General features: G+C 36.5%; 1 protein-coding gene across 1 annotated transcript; it reads right to left on the reverse strand.

Annotated features, from left to right (window-relative positions):
- Positions 1-2,738: 2,738 nt before the first annotated feature.
- On the reverse strand, positions 2,739-20,711 carry LOC127516738 (adipose secreted signaling protein). The gene is made up of 6 exons (XM_051901595.1): positions 20,530-20,711; positions 17,050-17,148; positions 10,604-10,746; positions 7,025-7,163; positions 5,727-5,852; positions 2,739-4,131 (listed from the first exon to the last, which is right to left on the reverse strand). Exons 2-6 carry the CDS (start codon positions 17,066-17,068, stop codon positions 4,031-4,033), a joined length of 528 nt encoding a protein of 175 aa, XP_051757555.1. The 5' UTR covers positions 17,069-17,148; positions 20,530-20,711; the 3' UTR covers positions 2,739-4,030.
- Between the last annotated feature and the right edge of the window lie 1,218 nt (positions 20,712-21,929).

The raw sequence follows: 21,929 nt of genomic DNA on the forward strand, positions 1-21,929 counted from the left end.
TAATGTTGCAAAACAGCAAATGTACCATAAACACAGCCAAATACACAAACACACATTCCGCTTTCGTTTTTACCTGCTAAACAAAACATGCTAAAAAAGGTAATGTTATATAATTATATATATATATATATATATATATATATATATATATATATATATATATATATTAGAGATGCACCGATATATCGGCAAATAATCGGTATCGGCCGACAAAAGTAAATTTTCATGCTATGGGCTATCGGCCATCAGCCAACAGTTTAAAAATAGCCGATAATCAGGGCCGATATATCCTGTCAATCAAAAGAGGGCAGGAAAATGCACTGAATTTTGATTTGATGTTCAATATTAATAGTAATTATATGAATAAATAACATTCAGAAAGTTAAGAAATATTAATTTAATCTTCAGTTAATGTGTGTTAATATTCATTTGAGTAGTGTGTTTATGTTTATAACTGATACCAGTTACTCTGAAACAGGTTGATGAAATGGAAAGAATAAAGTTTTTATTTGCATTTCTTTCAAAGTATAATAATTAATTATTAATTATAATGAAATTATCATTAATTTAAAAGGTATAAAGGCAGAACCCCCAAACTATCGGTATCATTTTTGGTATCGGAGGATATCACTCTGAATCAGTATCGTGGAGAAATTTAGTATAGGTGCATATCTAATATAGGATATATATAGCCTATATATTAAACAAAGGATTTAGTCATGAAGACACAAAATTTCCAATGTCATCATATTTTGTAATATTGTGTATAAACAAAAGCACAAAACCACACAAAAATACATTTGGACGTGTCTTTTAACAGATTTTAACCAAAAGTCGTTCATAAGTGTAGGATATAGCAAAAAAAAAAAAAAAAAAGTTCATTTTTTAGCTATATTTGTTTATTTATTTAATAGTCAAGGCTTTAAAGTTTGTATATAGAAATTGACTTTAAAAAAATAAACATACCAGAAGTGTGACAACTAGCCCCGGCCTCTCCGTTCTGCAGATTCTAATAAAAAAGTTATGTTGGATATTTTTCTAGACATGTTTGGTCAGGTAACAATAATGTATGATTTAAGTCATAAATATAACTTAAGGTGACTCAGTCAACCATGACAACATTATTTAGGCTATTAAACTGTCAGCATGTTATTCATTTACATTTTTTCTTATTAGATTATAAGAAAATTATAGAACCAAAATGAAGACTAATTCAAGAAAATATGATCTTAAGGTAAACATCTGTTTAAATTACAACAATAAAAACTTGTCATGTCAATTTCAATCTCTATTAAAACAGAATCAGCAATAAACTCGGAACAATTTAAGGCTTCTTGGGAAATACGAACAGACTCAGTATGAAAAACAGAAATAAATGTATTTTATCGAAATAAAACGTAAACACGGGCAATACAGTCATTTACACAATTTATATTGTAAATAAGATCGATGCGAAATTTTAACCAAAATTATTCAGATGAGGGTTTTGGGTGTGTGAGGGAAGTTTCTTATTTTCGCGGACACATTTAAGTTTCACTTGAGTTTATTTTTGCCTTTAATGACCAAGAATAGTTAATTAATTAGCCTAAATGGACGCTTATAGTATTTTGTAAGTTAAATTTTTCGCGCGCAGCAGTTACGTGTGCCATTTATTAACAGAAAATAGTGTGATTGTGTATATCTATTAAAGTTGAGTCAGTTTTGTGTTTGTATCAACAATGATAACCGAAGCAATAATGCTCACGAGTTTGAAACCACGCTGGCAGCTCAGTCAAAACTAGCTGAAGACCAGCTGTATCACATGCTCGCACCATCTGTGGAGATGTCATGAGGAAGCTGCCACATCTTCATAAAACTAAGATTATGAGAGTGTTCATTTGGCTTTAAGCAGCGTTTTCTGCTTCAGTCCATCAGTGTCAGATGCTACAGTCACGCACAAAGGTATAGTGACACTCAGGCATAGAGACAATAGTGTGGCCCTGAGGGGAGAGATCTTGACAAAGAGTGACTGACAGACAAAACAAACCTTGACGTGCTGATTCCGGCTCGGTATAAAATACGAAGCTCTCTTTGTCACTGAACAGGTGAAAATTAGATAGACAATACAATCTTCTTCCAGTTGTGTCAGATTTACACATCACGATTAAAAATAATACCACCAACCGGCTCTGGAAATGCAATAACCTTATTTACATGAATCTGATGCGCTATTAATTTTGTGTTGGTTACATGAATAATGAATGCTTGAATGAGGAATGCATTTTTTATTTCATGCGTATATTATGGAAATGTATAATGCTACATTTCAGGATGAATTGAAAATAAGATTAAAATGAAGTTATAGTTCCTTCAGAAATAATGTTAAAGGTTTCAGATCAACTGTGCACTTCTATAATGAAAGTAAGCTTTTCATCACATTGAAAACGAAAGGTCTTTCTCATCTCACCTGTTCTCAAGAGAGAATGAGCTTATTTAGTTTTCTGCAGGGATGTCTTTCACTTAGTAGGAAAATACATGGACATTGGTGCATTTGTATATTCATCATTTATTTGATCATCAAGCATGATCAAACTCTGTAGAATTTTATTATGAATTACCAAAATACAACACCAGAAGCTCAACCCTTTATAGCCTATTACTGAAACTGTGAATAAGTTTATTAGTTAGAGTACACTGACCACTAGTGGTTGTTCAGTGGAATGATTCACTATTACACCACACAAATTATTTTAAAAACATTTCAAGTCAACAAGTGAATTTTATTTGTTTGAGTAAAAAAAAATGACAGTAAAGACACAGAAAAAAGCCCTCAACAGTAAAGACCGAACATTATTATTGGCTCTGGGAGATTTCTTTCTTTTTTTACTGTAAAGATTTTTTGGGTTTTGACGCAGTTTGAAAAGACTTTTACAGAAATCCATTAATGCAATTCAATGAACATACACTACTACGGAGCCCCTAAAGGGACATGGTGAAGGAAAAAAATATGATACGGGAGAAATATTTGTCAGTGTTTTTGCATTCTCTCATAAATGTTTTGCCTTCCCCCTAAAAACTTTGCGTTCGCTCGTTCCTCCGAGAATTTTTGCGTTCGCTCGCAAAGAAAACAAACGTTTTGCAAGCGAACTTAAAGATTGTCGGGGGGAAACGCGAAACGTGCGAGAGAACACAAAAACATTGACTTATTATTTTCCACCCATCTCATTTTTTTTCCCCCACCACCATGTCCCTTTAAGGGCTCCGTACAATATTACACTCAAATAAGGCTGCAAACATTCAGTGTTTAATGGCTCATATTACATGCTGGCATCAATCAAATAAACTAAGAATGTACATGATTACAGGCACTTCGGCTCTACAAAATAGACCAATATTACACATAAAAATGATTGAAAAGCCCTTGAAGTGATGATCTTATTAAAAATCTATCAGGGCAAACAAACTCTCCGACATTTGCTGGATCTAAAAAATTTTTTGATCCGAGTGAATAATTATCAAATCAATTTCAGTAGATGAATCAAAACATTCACACTTTTGAGCCACGATGGCGACAAAGTTCATGATGCAACATGTAAGTTGGATTTTGTGGTCAGCAGCGCCTCCTACTGGTACAAACAGGGGCTAATTCACAGTGAGCACAAGCATCACCCTAGATTTAGTTTAAAATCGTTTGAATCACACAGATTGGAGCAAGAAAGTGCAGTAACACAGACATAAGAGCATATTACATTTGTTTTATCTAAAAGAAACATTCAATCATAATACTGGAATTCAGTTAGAGCAAAACACAATATTTGATTGTTTTTTTCCAAACCTGAAAAACGACAAATCACAGAGAACTACAGTAAACAACAGATCATTCCTGCATTCCATTGTAACAGTACAAACAAGGCAGTAACCACAGTGTGTTTCAGAACGCTGCGACCAGAAAGCAGTGACATTGCTGTGCAGCTGACAGTAGAATCTGGAACATTCTGTCGCTGCCGACACACGATATGTGGCACTGATAGGGTTCTGTTGGTTCAGCCGTTCAGTCGAAGCCTTGCCAGTCGCTTTGCTCAGAGTCGTACTCGAGTTCTGCTCCTATGCACCGCACGCCTTCCAGCAGCATCGGAGTCCCGTGGTGGCGGTCTGACAGAGGAAAAGAGTCGTTTAAAGGAATGTTATGAATTCAATACAGCTTATACTCTTTGGACAGCATCGCCCGCACACAAAACAGGCCGTTTTAACTTTTAAAATGGTGGGGTCAGTAGAAGTTATGCTCAGTTGCAAGCATTTGTGGCATAATGTTGATTACCACAAAAAAATAATTTAGACTTGTTCCTCTGTTTCTTTAAAAATTAAAAAAATCTGAAGTTTAAATCACTTAGAATGGAAATTAATGGGGCCAATTTTTGTAAACAGTAAAATACTCAATAAATGTAACGCTCAATATACAAACAATGTGTGTTAACATGATTTAAGTGTGGGAAAATCACTTACTTTTCTGTCTAAAGTTTTAATTTTAACAATGCTATATACGCCAAAACCCTAAAACGATCACAAAAACGATGATTTAAGCAGCTTTACAGCTCACATACACTACTGTTTTTTGGGGGTCAGTAAGATTTTTAACAGAAATTAATGCTTGAATTCAGCAAGGATGCATTAAATTGATCAAAAGAAATAGTAAAGGCATTTACAATGTTACAAAAGTTTTTTGTTTCAAAATAGTGAAAGAATCCTGAAAAAAATGCATCACGGTTTCCACAAAAATATGAAGCAGCACAACTGTTTTCAACATTAATAATAAATGTTTCTTGAGCAGCAAATCATCATATTAGAATGATTTCTGAAGGATCATGTGATACTGAAGACTGGAGTAATGATGCTGAAAATTCAGCTTTGATCACAGGAATAAATTACATTTTAAAATATATTCAAATAGAAAACAGTTATTTTAAATTATAATAATATTTCACAATATTAGTGTTAATACAGCCTTGATGAGCAGAAAAGACTTCTTTCAAAATCATTTTAAAAATCAGTAATTTTAACAGTAGTGTAATACGCACATTTTAACAGAAGAATTGATGTAAATACTTCTAAGAATAAGCTTCACAATTGTGCTTTTAAATTCTCAAAAAAGGCCTTATTTACTTCCATTTTAAATTATTAAGCAAACTGAAACAAGTTAATATATTTTATGGTGATGAACATTACGCCACAAATGTTGTCAGATGAGCTTACAGGGACAGTTTACCCAGAAATTAAAATGCTGTCATCATTTACTCAGCCTAAAGTTGTTCCAAACCTGTATGAGTTTCTTTTGTTGAACACAAAAGACTGACTTCCACAGTATGAAAAAAAAAAAAATACTATGGAAATCAATGGGGCCCATCAACTGCTTGGTTACCAACATTCTTCAAAATAACTTCTTTTGTGTTCAACAGAAGAAACTCATACAGGTTTGGAACAACTTTAGGCTGAGTAAATGATGACAGCATTTTAATTTCTGGGTAAACTATCCCTTTAACTTGAATTGCACCTGGAATAGTTCTTTAATCTAATTTTACATAAAAACACCAGTAGAGGGCACCAAATAACCTCACATCTCAACTCCTTCATTCAGGGTACCATTTAACAATGTGTCTTAAACAGTGTCCTAAAATGTCACCACAACAATAACTCTCAGGAACATTAGCCAGTTTGGCTGTTAAGATACTGGAAAATCTACTGTCACTTACCCATGACACGGGCGTGAACTTTGACCTTCACACACGCGTCTTCTTTGCTCTCACTAAGAATCTGCACCTCCTCGCACATCACTCCCTCCTGATGGGCCATATATTCACACGTCACTCTCAGACCTCCTAAACACAGATACAGTCAGGGATAAAGATTAATCTCCAGGCAATGTACATGAATGATGTAAAATGATTTATATCTCACAGACAAAAAGTTTGTTTAGCTCCAGTCACACCAGTTTAGGAATGGACAACTCACACTCATGAGTTCAGCTAGACGTGTGCCCATTATTGGGCATCTTTTCCTGGTAACATGCGCACACAATCTATTATCGTAATGGAAAATGCCTAAAGCTGCTATGAGCTGTAATTTCAGCAGTACGAGAGGTATTGGCCCGGTCCCAAATGGCACACTTCATGTACACTTTCGGTCTTGTGGACTTAAAATGTCCGCTGTGTGCGCATGTCCGTTAGGTCAGTTCACCCAGAAAATTCTGTCATCGTTTTCTCATCCTCATGTCATTCCAAACCCGTAAACATTTGCATTCATCTTTGGAACACAAATGAAGATCTTTTTTGATGAAATTAGAGAGATTCTGTCCCTTCATTGACAGTCTATGCAACTACCACTTTCAAGCCCCAGAAAGGTAGTAAAGACATCATTAAAGTAATCCATGTGACTCCAGTGGTTTAACCTCAATTTTATGAAGCAACACGAGTGCTTTGTTTGTGCACAAAAACATAATTTACCACTTTATTTACAAAATATGAATCTCCAAAGCGCGTTCACGCAACAACATCCACTCTTGCATCAGCACAACAAGCATGTGTCACGGTTTGGAGCATTAGAGATTCATATTTTGTAAATAAAATGGTAAATTTGTTTTTTTTGGTAAACAAAGTACTCACAACACTTCATAAGTCTAAGTTTAAACCACTGGAGTCACATGGATTACTTTAATGATGTTTTTACTACCTTTCTGGGGCTTGAAAGTGGTAGTTGCATAGGCTGTCAATAACGGGACAGAATCTCTCCAATTTCATCAAAAAAATCTTCATTTGTGTTCCGAAGATGAACGAAAGTCTTACGGGTTTAGAACGACATGAGGGTGAGTAATTAATGACAGAAATGTTCATTTTTGGGTGAACTAACCCTTTAACTTAAAATATTTTAGATCAAAGGGATTCGGCTGACAAAAAAGTTTGGGAATCCCTTCAATAAATCACAAAACACTAGAACTTGACTTTTCTTCATCAGCATGTTCAGGTGTGCTGGGTCAGAGAGCGATGAAACATACCCTCCGAGGACGCGGTTATATTGGTGATCCGCAGGTGTGGGTTGGGGATGGGGGCTGGACACACGTCTTTGCCGAGCTCTGGCATCTCTGGCAGTGTGAACACAATCTCATATCGGTGCTGCGTTTTCAGGAAGCCCACCTGAGGATATCGAGAGAGGTTATGGTTGGGTGTCATCAGGCATATGATTATATGAGGCAAACTACTGTGTCCACTTGATCTGCTACTTTTGATAAAGATCATGGTTTACTGTGATAAACGATGGACGCATAGTTCAAAATTAATGTTGGCGAAATCTTAGCTGACTGATGAAATCATTGTATGAATTATAGTTTACTTATTATTAACAAATTAATGAATCATAGTGGATTGCTTCATTGATGATATCATTAATGAAATTTGCCTTGACTGATCAATGATGAAATCACAGTCAACTTATTTTGATGAATTTAGAGCCGAATGATCATTTTTAACATCATAGTTGTCTTATGACTAATTTCTGAATGGTATGAATTTTTTGGTGCAGGAGACATTAAAGATTATCTATTATATGATCCGCTGATGTAACTGGATGAAACAGCAAAGATATTCTGTCAGATTAAAATGTTCATTGCTTTAAGATCTTATTAACCAAGGAAGGAAAATTGGATAATAATTTGAGGGTTAAAAAATGAGAACTGCTGGAGTGACAGAACTTCATGCCAGGAAACCTTCAAACTGCATCTGGGTCTCAGCGAGATCAAATAACGTTTCATCGGACCAGAGCCCTCATCAAAACATAATAAATCAAACAGAGACAGTCCAGAGGTGCAGGTGTTTATATACTGCTCGAGACCACTGCAGCTGTCTCCATGGCAACACAGGGCAGTAACGGGGCAGTTAGATGGAGGGAGCGAGAGAGTGAGAGCGAGAGCATCTGCGATGAAAAGAGTCTCAGAATATGACACCCACTGTGGGGTGAACGCGAGCATGTTTGTGTATCTTGTCTCTTAGTTATTTGCGAGTAGGAGGAATGCAAACACAGAGTCTCTGTGCGATCAAATATGTTCAAAAACTCACTGTTCTCACAACAACAAGCAACTTGTGTAAACCATTAAAAACATGTTAAGAGTCAACACGACAACAAAACAGACCTTATTTACTTTCATAATACACACTTCATTTTTTGTGTATTAATTAAAATCAAAAAATCATCATAACAACAACATGCCAATAAACAAAAACATAATATAAATATACTTTGTTAGACTATTTACCATCCAATCTGTTTTCTTCCAAAAATAACAAATAGAAATATCCATCCATCCTCCATCCATCCAACCGTCCATCCACCCAGCTATCCATCCATCTATCCAACCAACCATCCATCCATTCAACATCCATCCAACTATCCATCCATCCATCTATCTAATCTCTAACCATCCATCCATCCAACCAACCAGCCATCCAACATCTAACCATCCATCCAACATCCAACCATCCATTTATCTATCCATCTAACCAATCATAACAACAACATACCAATAAACAAAAACATAATATAAATATACTGTTATACTATTTACCATCCAATCTGTTCCAAAAATAACAAATAGAAATATCCATCCATCCTCCATCCATCCAACCGTCCATCCAGCTATCCATCTATCCATCCATCCATCCAAACTCCAACCATCCATCCATCCATCCAACCAATCAACCAACCAACATCTAACCATCCATCCAACATCCAACCATCCATTCATCCATCCATTTATCTATCCATCTAACCAACCATCCATCCAACCATCATTAGCCCATGCAAGGACTGTTTTTTTTTACCATGTTGCTGTAGAAAATTAGCTCAAAAGGGAAATATTAATAATGACTCAATATTTTATAATTCATTATAAATATTTAGATCAGTTAATGGAATTAACTTGATGTAGCAGAATTAATATTACAACTAACCAGCCTATTAATCCAGTGAACACTCAGTATCGATCTTCCATCAACTCTCAGAAAGGATATTTTTTGTGGCCACAGAAAAACAAACCTTACTGTGTATAGTGCTCAGAGCATGTAGCAAGATCTCAATCGTTAAACTGACTTTGCTGCAAGCAGAGAATCAGAAACAAATACTCATATGTATTGTGCACAAGTTTTACTAAGTCACAAACACAACTAATCTAAACAAACATACACACAATCACGCATACATGGGTAACAAACAGGGAATTAAGTTATGGAAAAAAGAGTCATTTAACCACTTGAAAGAACCATCAGTTTCTTATTTCAAAGAACCTTGTTAAACAAGGAGTCTGCAGCTTATCTTAAACCTCTGTTACACATGGCTTGTTTGAGGCCTGTCGGTGCGCCCACTCCAGCTCTGGGGCCGGGTGAGGCCCCACACGGACCTCTGAGGATGGTCACTCTTCCCAGGAGTCAGCGAGCCAATGAAAACTTAAGCTTTCAGAGGGAAAGTTTATGACTCATTGTCTTCTAGCATGGTATTTTGAATATGTAACTGGATTCGGTGTTGATGCAGAAACTATTAAAGACTGTTTATAAAATTGTATAGGTATTGTATAGGTTTCAACATATAAAATACATAAGCATTTAGATCATCAAAATACAAATTCGTAGATACCAAACATGGTATATGTGAGGTTAAATTATCTGGTGGTTCTATCATAAGGCATGCATAAAATGGTATACAATACAATAGACAGTAATATTCATACACGCAATGTCCGGGAGATATGCATGATCCTTCATAGGATGTTTTCTATGAATGAATGTGGATTATGGGCATTATGTGTGTTTCAATAGGGGAATGGAGTGAGAGTTGACTATTTCACATTCTTTTTGGTCATGAAATCATGGTTATGAGGCCTGTTTCTATTATTTTGGGGGGTTGTCACAGGCACCTTGTTTTGTGGTTGGGTGAAAGTTTTAAAGATTATTTGTTAAATATAACAACAGTTGTGTCTGATTTGTCTCACTTGCTACATAGCTATGTTGTTGTTAGGACGTTCTTGGTCATTTCATACTGAAACAATCACTTAGAAAAATAACAACACACTTCTCTTGAGCAAGCCACATGATTTGAGATATTGTTCGGCTCCAAACATTGTAAAATGAGTTGCACAGCGGTTTGTTAAAATATCTTGCCATAACCCACAACCACAAAAAAAAAAAAAAAAAAAAAAAAAAACGATGGCAATGCATTGCACCAAAAAGTTATGGAACAATTACTCAGAGGTCAAAAATAGTCTCATCACAGCCATGCTCGAGCGGTTAGTGCACATGCTCTGACATATTGACCTGTGGTGCTCATATGCAACGCAAACTCAAATCTGGCTTGTGTCATTTCCTGATCCTGTTTTCTATCTTCAAATTCCAGATACAGCTCTTGGCATGAGATCTTTTCACATGATAATAAGGCTAGAAGTCAAATACAACACAGTGACAGAAGGAAAGAAGCTGAAGCTTTGATGTGAGCTGAGAAATAAACTCTTCCTGTAATATGACCTCATATTAATGACTGACGACCTTCAAATAAGGCTAATGATAACCTCAGCTATATAACTCGCTCTCACCTTAACCAGGAAGTTCCCGTTTGATTCGGGTATCACCATGACGACGGAGTCGTGCAGTTTCTCGTCAAAATGCACATGAGAGTGAGCAGCGGCGGCCGCAGCAGGTTCCTCAGCGAAGCGAACACCCCCTGTCTTAGACGACGCTGCAGAAAGAACAAAAGCAAAGGACTTACAGCTGCGCTAATTACACACTAGGCACAGATTTATAGACATCCAGATTGTGAGACGCTGAATGAAAAATGTTCATCAAGCAGCTTTTAAAGTTGAAATTATTCAAATCGACCTTGCCATTTGACACCTGAAAACCCTGAAAGACCTTCAGTCTAATATGAGAGATCTTTTCATTACTTTACTCAAAGAAATTTATAGCATATTGGGCTTACATTAATCAGGTTGTGCACTGATTTGAATCATTTCAATTTAAAAGTTTTTCTGCCAAAATTCATAAACTATATTTAAATTAACAATAAACTAAATCAGTTTAAAACACTTGGATGTTTTTAATTTAAGCTTTGGATCAAACAAGCACCTAAAACAAGAATTAAAAATTATGTAGACAACAGAAGTGATATTATGACACAAGTATGCAGACATGAACACTTGGCCATCACTTGGCCAACTGTTTTTATTTTTAGGTTTCAAGTTTGGCTCAGTCTCTTTCCCACAGGATTTATTAAACATTGAAAGACTGGTTTTAGGTTCACTTGATGCTTATGTCTAACGTGTTCTTGCATTCAACAACAGCTAGATGGAGTGCAACAAAATAAAACAAGCAGGAGACTATAATTAATTATTTATTAAAAGGGAATAAATTAAAAGATGCAACATTTCTGAGAGGGTTTTACTGTGCAAGCTGTCTAACACCTACAGCACATTCAATGTGCTAATTACAGCACCAGCATTAAAAATATCAAAACTAAAAAAAGAGAAAGAAAATCCCAAGCAATGTTCTTCCAGGCTCTTCTCTTTTACAGTCTGATTTAATAAAGCAGGTAATCAGGCCTTCAGGGGTGCGTCTCTCAGACACAGATCAAACAAAGAAATAAAGTGCAAGATCAATGCTAATTCTTCTTTAAAAATCCATTTGTGGTGCAGGATTAGGGTAAAACTGCTTCTGAGAAACCACATATTCCAGTACAGTACACTATTACTACCATTCAAAAGTTTGAGGTAGGTAGGTTTATGTTTTTGAAAGAAGTCTCTGCTCACCAAAGCTGCATTTATATTGATAAAAACTACAGATTTTATTGATCAAAAATACAGTAAAAACAATGTTTTCTGTTTGAAATATATATATTAAAATGTAATTTATTCCTGTCATCCGTCTTCAGTGTCACATGATCCTTCGGAAAGTATTCTAATATACTGATTTGCTGCTCATTTCTGATTATTATCAATGTTGGAAAAAAGTTGTGCTGCTTCATATTTTTTGTGGAAACCTTTTTCTTTAGGATTCTTTGATGAATATAAAGTTCAAAAGAACAGCATTTATTTGAAATAGAAATATTTCTAACATTATAAATGTCTTTATTGTCACTTTTGGTTTAAGGCATCCTTGTTGAATCTTACACTAACCCTAAACTTTTGAACGGCATCCAAATGCTCACATCTGGACCAACAGAGCACAAAGCCCACTGTAATGAACATCAGCTTTGGGGATTTGACCTTCATTTTCACTCTAAAATCCTCCATGTCTGTTCAAAGCCTCTGCAAAAAAACCCTGCTTTTATTGTAATTTGGCGATAAGACATTGCAATTAATTTCTTTTTGTGTGAAGCTTTTCTTTTTTTACTTTGAATCTAAATTGAATTATCAAGTAACAATAAAGATAACTAGATTTTTACATTTTCTGAAGAACACGTGCATGCTGATTGCTCATGCTAACCTTGTCAATTTTAGGGTGTTTGCTAGTGCATTTCTTTGTGGTTGCTGAGGTTTTTAGCATGTTGCTGTGGGGTTGCTAGGGTCTTCTGGCTGTTTCTTACATTTACATTCATGCATTTATCTAAAGAAACTCACACTGCATTCAAGGTATAAATTTTATCAGTTCATGCATTCCCTGGGAATCGAACCCATGACCTTGGCGTTGCTAATGCATGCTGTTTGAGCTACAGCCTTCTTACCTGTCAAAGTCAAAAGAGCCCACTTCCAAGATATTCTAGCTTCTAGATAGGATTAATTTAGGATTGGATGTTATTTTTATTGTACCAACTCTAACAAAACAGCTACATGATTTAAAGTGCTCCAATTATGCTTATTCAGATATTACCTTTCAAATAATGTGTAAAATAGAGGTTTGTGAAAGTAAAAGGTCTGCAAAGATTTAAAGATCAAAGTTATTGTCTCCCAAAAGAACCGATTCTAAACTGCCTGAAACGAGTCATCAGTAATTCAAGTCTCACTTCCTGTTTGAACCTACGTAGGTTTATAACAAATCCGCATAATGCCAGCCATGGTCTTCACTGACTGAACAGTGTCTACTTTGCCACGCCCTCAAACACTGTAGTTGTAGCTGAAACTGAAAGAATTTGGTTCGTGTTGTCGACATGTCAAGAAGACGCTGTTTTCTGTGCTGCAAATCCACTTTGATGCAATTCAAAAGGAAGAGGACTTGTTCAATTTGATATGATAAAACCGACACCATGGTATCACTGTGTATCCAAGTGCTGAGAAAGATTTGGAGCTGAAATTCAGGGCGTTTGGTTTCAGATACACACTGCAAGTGTGTAAAAGTGTTTTTTGACCTTAGATGCATGTAAACCTATTGTAGGAGACTCTATTAAGGCTGCGTCGGACCTACGCCGGAGCCTCTGCGCCATAGGCTATGCATCTGTTTTCATTTATACTCATTGTCCGCATCTACATGCAACATGCAGACCGCTAGTAGGCAGTGTCTGCGCTCATGTTGAGTATCAAAGCAAAGCTGAAGAAGAAGCAGCTTGTCATGTACGTTGTCAGAGAAGCTTCAGCAGTGTCCCCTAAAACAGAGCGTTTTTTTCCATTCCTATGGAAAGTTGAAAATGCTCGCTCTTCCCCACTTGCTCCGCGCCATTTGTTTGACCTGAGGGAGGGGTCCTAGCAGACCAATCACAGCGCTTGTGGTCCGTGTAGAATTGATGCGTTGTTACATTATTGAAGAGGTGCACTATATATAGTGGCAATATTACAGACATTATTTATAAGGTACTCAAATAACTGTCTTTTCACACATGGCAATCGCACAATAAATACTATGCGGTTAAAATAGAGTCGGCTAATCCCGGGTGTAGCGTCGCCCCTGGGGACACATTTCATGAAATGATCGGCCATTGACAGGCATACTACTGATTACATCAGGGACTCTTTGGATCCCTGCGCAACGAATAAAAATAACTGACATTTTAAATTCAGAGGACATCTTGTCAGAGGAACAAGGGTAATAATAACAAATAAAAGATGAGGGTATCGCCAAGATACATCATTTCACATTCAAACTAGCTTCATTAAAAATTTACATTTATTCATTTAGCAGATGGTTTTATCCAAAGTAACTTGGAAATGAAGAGCATCACGAACAATGCGTCATGTGATATTGCATACATACAATATTTGCAGTACACAATGCCAAGTTTAGAGTATGAGAACGATTATCACGCAAGCTGGAGTAGGAGTGAAATGCAGGAAAGAGAAGAAAGAGAGCAATTTTAAGACAAATATATTTGAGTATATTTTACAAATATAAAAATGATTTGAATCTGGAGGGTCAGTGGTGACCCCGTTTGCTCACAGCTGTAGGTCATTGTGGCATAGAGGTAAATTTAAACATAAAGTAATGTTAGCTGCATGGGACAGGATGACATTTGTAGTACGAGTGACCATGTTATTGGCCTCATTACAGAGGTTATGGGACTGCAACTGTTCGCCCAATGTAGAGAGCTATAAACACTCTCACACATGACTAAAAGACCTGCCAACTAGTGTCTCATGGTCTAGATGACCAAAACAGAGCATCTGCACAGCATTAAAATACTTTCTGTCCTGGAACGCGAGATGGGAAATCTAGAATTAAACTTGATACATATGCAGCCTACATTTTATAACCTATAAGCCCAACAGACTAGAATCTTATTATCTTATTACTTCTTATTTATCCCCACACAAGTAGGGCAAGAGGAACTTACGTATTTATGTCTGTGACTTTTTTTTTGTTCATTTCTAAGCCAATTACCTAAGACCCAAATGCCTGAAAAGGCAGATTGGACTAAATCACATTTGTTCTTTATGTATGTATTATCTAAAGGCAATTCTGTTCTTTTGATTGAAACAAAGCAGAAACGCTGCTGTTTGGCAGAGACCAGAGCTCGACGGGCTCTCTATTAAGCGAATGCTCAGTGGTGCTGTATAGAGGCACCGCATTTTATGAACCTCATCTAAAACTTCACACCGTAACCATGGCAACAACTAGAAATCTGGCCCCTGAGGAAAGGGACGTTACCAAAAAGCTGTTCTGGGGTCAGTTTTGTGATTTTAATACACAAGCCTCGTGCATGCTGGGATTGGAAGATGCTTTGTGAATGTCGCACAGCTGCCTGACCTGACGAAACAGTAGATGTTCTGGAGCTGGGGCAACAATATACAGCATGACAACAGACCCTCTGCCTTCATCCAAAATGAAACTTTATCGCATTCGTAAACAAAAACAAAATGGAGGCCATCTTTGTGCCTCCAGACGGATTGATTACCACAATAAATAGTGGAAAGACAGCAGAGAGTGTCTTTTGGGAGTTTTTCCGACGACTCTGAAAAGGCTTCTCAGACAGACGTGAAAACAGATGCGAGCTCTTTCACATTTCCTGATAATAAGAAACAGCCCACGTGTTTTGCAACTGCTGAGTCACCACCAACTGAGCAAGAATTCATTATTGTTTTTGCTTTATTAAAATCTCTCAAAGCCTCATTCTTGAGAATGGAAAACCAGCAGGTTGTCAAAACTCATGATAAGCAGATTGACATTTTTGAAAAGCAGTTTAAAGTCAGTGTGGTGGGATTATTATTAAAAAAAAACATATCCAAATTCCTAAATTTCCTTCCAAAAAGCATTTTTTAAAGTTGTTATATACTACCATTCAAAAGTATGAGGTCTGTGAGATTTTTGAAAGTAGCTAGGCTGCATTATTTGATCAAAAATACATTATAAACTGTAATATTGTGAAATATTATTACAATTTAAAATAATTTCTATTTGAATATATTTTAAAATGTAATTTATTCCTGTGATGCAAGGCTGATTTTTTAGCAGCATGATTTGCTGATTTGGTGCTCAAGGAACTGCAATACATTATTTTAGGATTCTTTGATAAATATGATGAAGTTAAAAAGAACAGCATTTATTTGACATAGAAATTGACATAGAAATTTTAACTTTATTTAGTAATCTTTACTGTCACTTTTGATCAATTTAATGTATCCTTTCTGAATAAAAGTTTTTTTTTGTTTGTTTTTTTTAACTCTTACTGACCCCAAACTTTTGAATGGTAGTGTAAAGTGAACGAAACAACAAAACAGAAAATGCATATAATTGAAAGTGATACGTGCTATACAAGCACCACTAATAATTAATGAGAACATTCATTTATGTATTTAGCAGTAGTACGGTATATATAGCATGAGACAAATGACAGAGGAAGCGAGTTTCTTTACACCCCAAAAGAAAAAGTGATTCCCGGCCAGTTTGTCAGTTTAAAGGGTTAGTTCACCCAAAAATTAAAATTCTGTCATTAATTATCTGTCATTCAGTGGTTCGGAGCGTGTATCAAACTGCCAAAGTCACGTGATTTCAGTAAAGCTTCGTTACATTTCAATGGTTCACCACTGGTGGGCGAGACTTTGGCAGTTTGATACGCACTCAGAACCACTGATTTGAAACAAAAGATTCGTAAAGCTTCGAAGCTTCATGAAGCAGTGTTTTGAAATCGCCCATCACTAGATATTGTTGAATAAAGCCATTATTTGTTTTTTGGGCATACAAAAAGTATTCTCGTCACTTCATAACATTAAGGTTGAACCACTGTAGTCACATTAACTGTTTTAAATACATCTTTAGTAGCTTTCTGGGCATTGAACGTGTTACTGTCTTGCTGACAATGAAGGCCTCACTGAGCCATCGGATTTTATCAAAAATATCTTAATTTGCGTTCTGAAGACGAAGGTCTTACAAGTGTGGAACGACATGAGGGTGAGTAATTAATGACAGAATTTTCACTTTTGGGTGAACTAACCCTTTAATGATTACATTCATTTATGTATTCAGCAGTAGTACTGTATTTATAGCAAGACTAATGAAAGAGGAAGCGAGTTTCTTCACCCCCCAAAAGCAAAAGTGATTCCTGGCCAGTATGACAATTTAAATTCAAAGCTGTTGCAAAAATGAAAAACTTCAGTTGTGAGGGTGGAAAAGAGAGACGTACCTTTCTTAGCAGTGGCCATTCTGGCATCAATCTGAACCAAACTCAGGATTAGCTTCTGTTACGGCCTCATGGTAGATAACATCTGACCTCAAAACAACCCTGAAACAAACAGAATGAGAATGCCAAAAAGGAATCAATAAACAGAAGTTGATGGTGTAAGAAACACAGAGAGAGATGATATAGAAAAAAACAACAATTATCTAGATAGATTTTTTAAACCGAGAGAGTGAATATCATACTCTTTTAATGCAGTTAAGAGGCTTGCATTGTTTGTTAAATATGTTGAATGTTGCTGTGACACACAGTAAACGCAGCCAGATGTACTGACCATAATGCAACAGGACAGACACCCCATAGAGTAGTGAATTATGAAGAAAAACGCTCAGAAAGAGAGCTGGATTAAAGCATCACTGAGTTGTTCTTCAGATTCTTAATCTATTTCAAAGTAACGTCTTTCACCAGAGTCGGAATCGAGATGAGACCCTCCCAGGCCAATGCAAAACCCAACTGAAATGAAAGTTGAAATGCATCTTTCAAAATAAAGATAATTTGTTACAAAGATAATAAAATAAAAAATAATGGGCCGGATTCACAGACAGGGCTTAGACTAAGCCAGGATTAGACCTTAGTTCAATTAGGGCAAGTATCTTTTATACACGTACCCTAGAAAAAAAACATTACTGGTGTGAATCTTGAGACAAAACAATGGCACTGACATATGTGACCATAGACCACAAAATCAGTCATAAGGGTACATTTTTTTAAATTGAGATTTATACGTCATCTGAAAGCTGAATAAATAAGCTTTTCATTGATGTATGGTTTGTTAGGATAGGACAATATTTGGCCGAGACACAACTATTTGAAAATCTGGAATCTGATGGTGCATGATTTTTTTTATATTTACAGTTGGAAATTTACAAAAAATCTTCATGGAACATGAACTTTCCTTAATATCCTAATGATTTCTGGCATAATTTTTGACAATAATTTTGACCCATACAATGTATTGTTGGCTATAGCTACAAATAAACCCGTGCGACTGGTTTTGTGGTCCAGGGTCACATATTTTAAGACATGTCAGAACAAAGTTGCTTTCAATTAAAACAGCTCAAACATGCATTTTAGTCTCGGACTAGCTTAAGCCTTGACACTGAAACTGGGGGTACACGTTTTCCAGGGGTACATTAAAAAGAAATTTGTGTTTCAGAGACGCACTTTGCATTTTTAATCCTGTCGGAATCTGCCAAGTCTGTGTTTTTCCTCACACAACCTCTGTAAAAATTGTGTTATGCTTGATGCCTTCCAACCTGCAGATGCTGTTTGAACAGTCGTCATTTTTAAGCTTCAGTCTTTGTCTTTCTATTACTCCACCCTTATTCCTCTGGGTGATGAATGTGACTTATCGGATCTCATCTTTCTGCAACTCATTAGAAAAGCGCTGCGACTAGGATGAGCGAATATAGAGGGACTTTCTAATTCACCGGGGAGCTGAAAAACTCATAGCCTAATCACCACCACCTACTGCAAGAGAGAGAGAGAGCAGAACCTGTCTACACTATATCCACTCTACTGTCAAATCAAAGACATACTGCAAGAACCAGGGCGTCAAGATGTTAAATGCACATCGGAAAGAAGGAAGCTTGATGACGTAGTTAAGTGGCAGAGAGCTCAGATCATCATAACCACAGCAGTCATTCAGCACTGGAATATAAAAGCAAAAAATCCTCATTGCTATTCTCATTTCAACAAAACACTCAATAGTAGCCATTTAAGAATGATTGTTCCTGCCTGTTTATCTGAATAATGAAAGATATAAAGAAACTGCAGAATGTAGAAAGTAGAAAACAATCATTTTTCAAAAGGAAGCATCACTATTTCTTTAGCTCATGCTTAAGGTTAGTGATCAAACGTCTAATTGTAAGAATAAATTAGTGTGTATTACTTTTCTAAGCAATCAGACTTATATTTTTCACCTGGAAGACAATACAGCAGACAAAATTATCATGAAGACTATGGGACTGCATGGGCTCTTTTAATTTTGGCCAGCAAGTAACCACCTAGCAACCGCATAGCAACACCATGTCACCATATCAGTGAGTTTTGCATTATCAAACATCATCAAATTCACTTATGAACATGTGAAAATTTAGTTACTGTATTTGGTAAACACCCTAAGATGATTTGTACTGCAAATGCAATAACCATTTATGCACCAAATACTAATTATTTTTTGTGCACTAAATGTTATAAATATTTTGTTCACCAAATGTAATAACCATTTTTTTATGCACTGAATGCATTTTTGTGCAATGTGCACCAAATGAAATAATTATTTTTGTGCACAAAATGCAATAAATCATTTTTGTGTTATTAAATGACTAATATTTTTGTGCTCCAGGTGCAATAAATAATGTTTGTGCACCACATGCAATAATTAAATGATACTTTTCAAAGGGTGTGGTTGCTAATCCCAAACTCCATAAATACACCTGATATCCTTTTATCACTCAAATATTATATATTAAACAGACACAGATAAAGTTTAAGATGTGAGAACTCGAGTGTGCAGGACAGTATCCTGTTAAAACTACTGTTAAAAAAAGCATGGCAGCTGTTTTTGGGTGTGTCCCTTATAAATGATTCTTTCTTTCTCTTCCTCTGTCCTATATTTCTCAATGTCTACTTTCACAAATGGCTAAATGAATTTAGAATGAGAAGTGCAGAAATAATACACAATTGCACATGTAATCTAATATCAATCCACATAGATTTCCCTCCATCTCTACCTCACACTTTGGCTGAAGTGTCAACACAAGCGCTGCAACAGATATGAACCAGTTACAGTCTGTTCTAACATGGCACAGAGGGAAAACTGGGTCAATGTCTCATATGGATTGCTCTAACAAGGACATTTATATGCCCATGTCATAACCCTTTAGAACCAAAACATTTTTAGCATGCATCTTAATTTTGAAAGCCATGCCATCTGGAAGAAAAAAAAACCACACCAAAATCCCAGGAGGATCTGCTGTGGCTTGTTATCATGCATTCTTTGATAATCGTAGAGTGTGATTTTCTTGAGGCAAGAGACTTTGAGAAGCATAAACCCTAACCTGAATTTACAGACATACAGGCTATGTCCTATGCAAATATATATTATAATTTCAAATGAAGCTCCTTCAGACAATGGCATTCAGTCGGTTGCATTACAAAAGAGCTTGATGAAGCTTTCAAATCCTGCCTGATGTTGAGAGAGCAGTTTGCAGACAGCTCTATGGGATTCTGGACTTGAAAGACTGTAGATCTATGCAGACATTTAAACAATGAAACGCCGACTGCTAACGTAAAGCTGAACTTATGAAAAGAGAGCGAAAGAATAACACGATGCATGGATCTTCTCGAGTCCTCTTCTAATTGCCGTGTACAAACTTATGTAACATCGATCATTTTTAAAAGCAAATGACTTGAAATTCTCACCAATTCTCACTGATAATGAGCTTCTTCTGTGGAAGATTTCAGTCTAGAAGCTCCCAAGATGCTACAGAAATGAAACGGAACCCTGAACCCGCAAAATCCAACCTGCTGTCAGAACCAACCAAACGCTGGTCTGCGAGCGACTGCTCGACTTCACATACACTTAAGAGGCACAACTTCCGCGTTAATCACGTGGTTTTTGCTGCTGCACTACAGTGCACTACAACAGCGTGTTTACAGCGTTTGAGTAGTGACTTTAGTGGTGGGGATTTTGATTCATCCCAGTAACTCGAGTCGTTTTAGTCAGTTAATTAATCGTTCACTGATGATCGGTGATCGGGCTGTGTCCGAAATCGCCCCCACAGGCCATTTGTAGTGGTGTCCGAAACCATAGTGGACGTTATCGAGTGCACTCATTCAATCCCATAATGCACCGTAATAACGCTCGCTGTGAGGGTAATGCCGAATGAATTCCCGCGTCTTGCCAGAAGATGGCGCCCGCAGCTGAACAAACGTTTAAAATACATCCAAACGTTTTTCAAACCGCTGGTCCAATGTGGCTACTGTATAATATCATACAGGTAAACAACCAGTGGCATAGTTCCTCAACAAACCGTCCATACCGGCGTGATGAATACGAATACTGAATCGTAACAAAGCACTGTTCGCCAGAGGAGAACTGGCCCCCCGACTAAGCCTGGTTTCTCCCAAGGTTTTTTCTCCTTTTTAACACCTATTTGACACCTGTTTGCCACCTGATGTCACCTGTTGGAGTTTGGGTTCCTTGCCGCTGTCGCCTTTGGCTTGCTTAGTTGGGGACACTTGACATTTGATATTCAACAGTGCTTTGCATCTGCCTGCATTGACACCATTTTCTTTAAGAGCTGCTGTGCAGCCAAAATTATGTTCCCTCTATCACTGTAAAGCTGCTTTGACACAATCTGCATTGTAAAAAGCGCTATGACAGAGTGACAAGATACATCTTTTCATTTCTACTGGAGCTGCCAGTTTTGCCAAGTTTCTAATTATAATGAAAAGCAAGCACAAACTATGCAAAAGTGGCAGCCCTCCTTCAAGTGGACTATATTGTGGACTAATGTAGGGAATAGTGAATGAGGGTATATGGGGCGATTTTGAACACAGCCTCAATTTCCTTCAGTTCAGTGGTCCTTTTTTAAACTAACTTGGTAGGGATGGGTGGTACCACTTACTTTCTTTTCGATACAATAACGATACTTTAAAGGCCAATATCGCCGATATTGATACCGATACGATACCTCTAATCTGAATTTATAGATTTTAAAATTTCTTAAATTATTGAATTACTAAGAGTAAAATGGGTATTGATACCCACTTAACATTATATTTGAAAGTTATTTTAACATTCAGTATGCCTTAATTGC

This window comes from Ctenopharyngodon idella, chromosome 7 (genome assembly GCF_019924925.1).
Source record: "Ctenopharyngodon idella isolate HZGC_01 chromosome 7, HZGC01, whole genome shotgun sequence".
Taxonomy (NCBI): Eukaryota; Metazoa; Chordata; class Actinopteri; order Cypriniformes; family Xenocyprididae; genus Ctenopharyngodon; species Ctenopharyngodon idella.

What these genes read in the sequence shown, in the direction of transcription:
- LOC127516738 (XM_051901595.1), bottom strand. An exon ending in ACGGGAACTTCCTGGTTAAG is followed by an intron (nt 7,164 to 10,603) that starts GTGAGAGCGAGT and finishes CGATATCCTCAG; the next exon opens with GTGGGCTTCCTGAAAACGCA. An exon ending in TATAACCGCGTCCTCGGAGG is followed by an intron (nt 5,853 to 7,024) that starts GTATGTTTCATC and finishes ATCTGTGTTTAG; the next exon opens with GAGGTCTGAGAGTGACGTGT.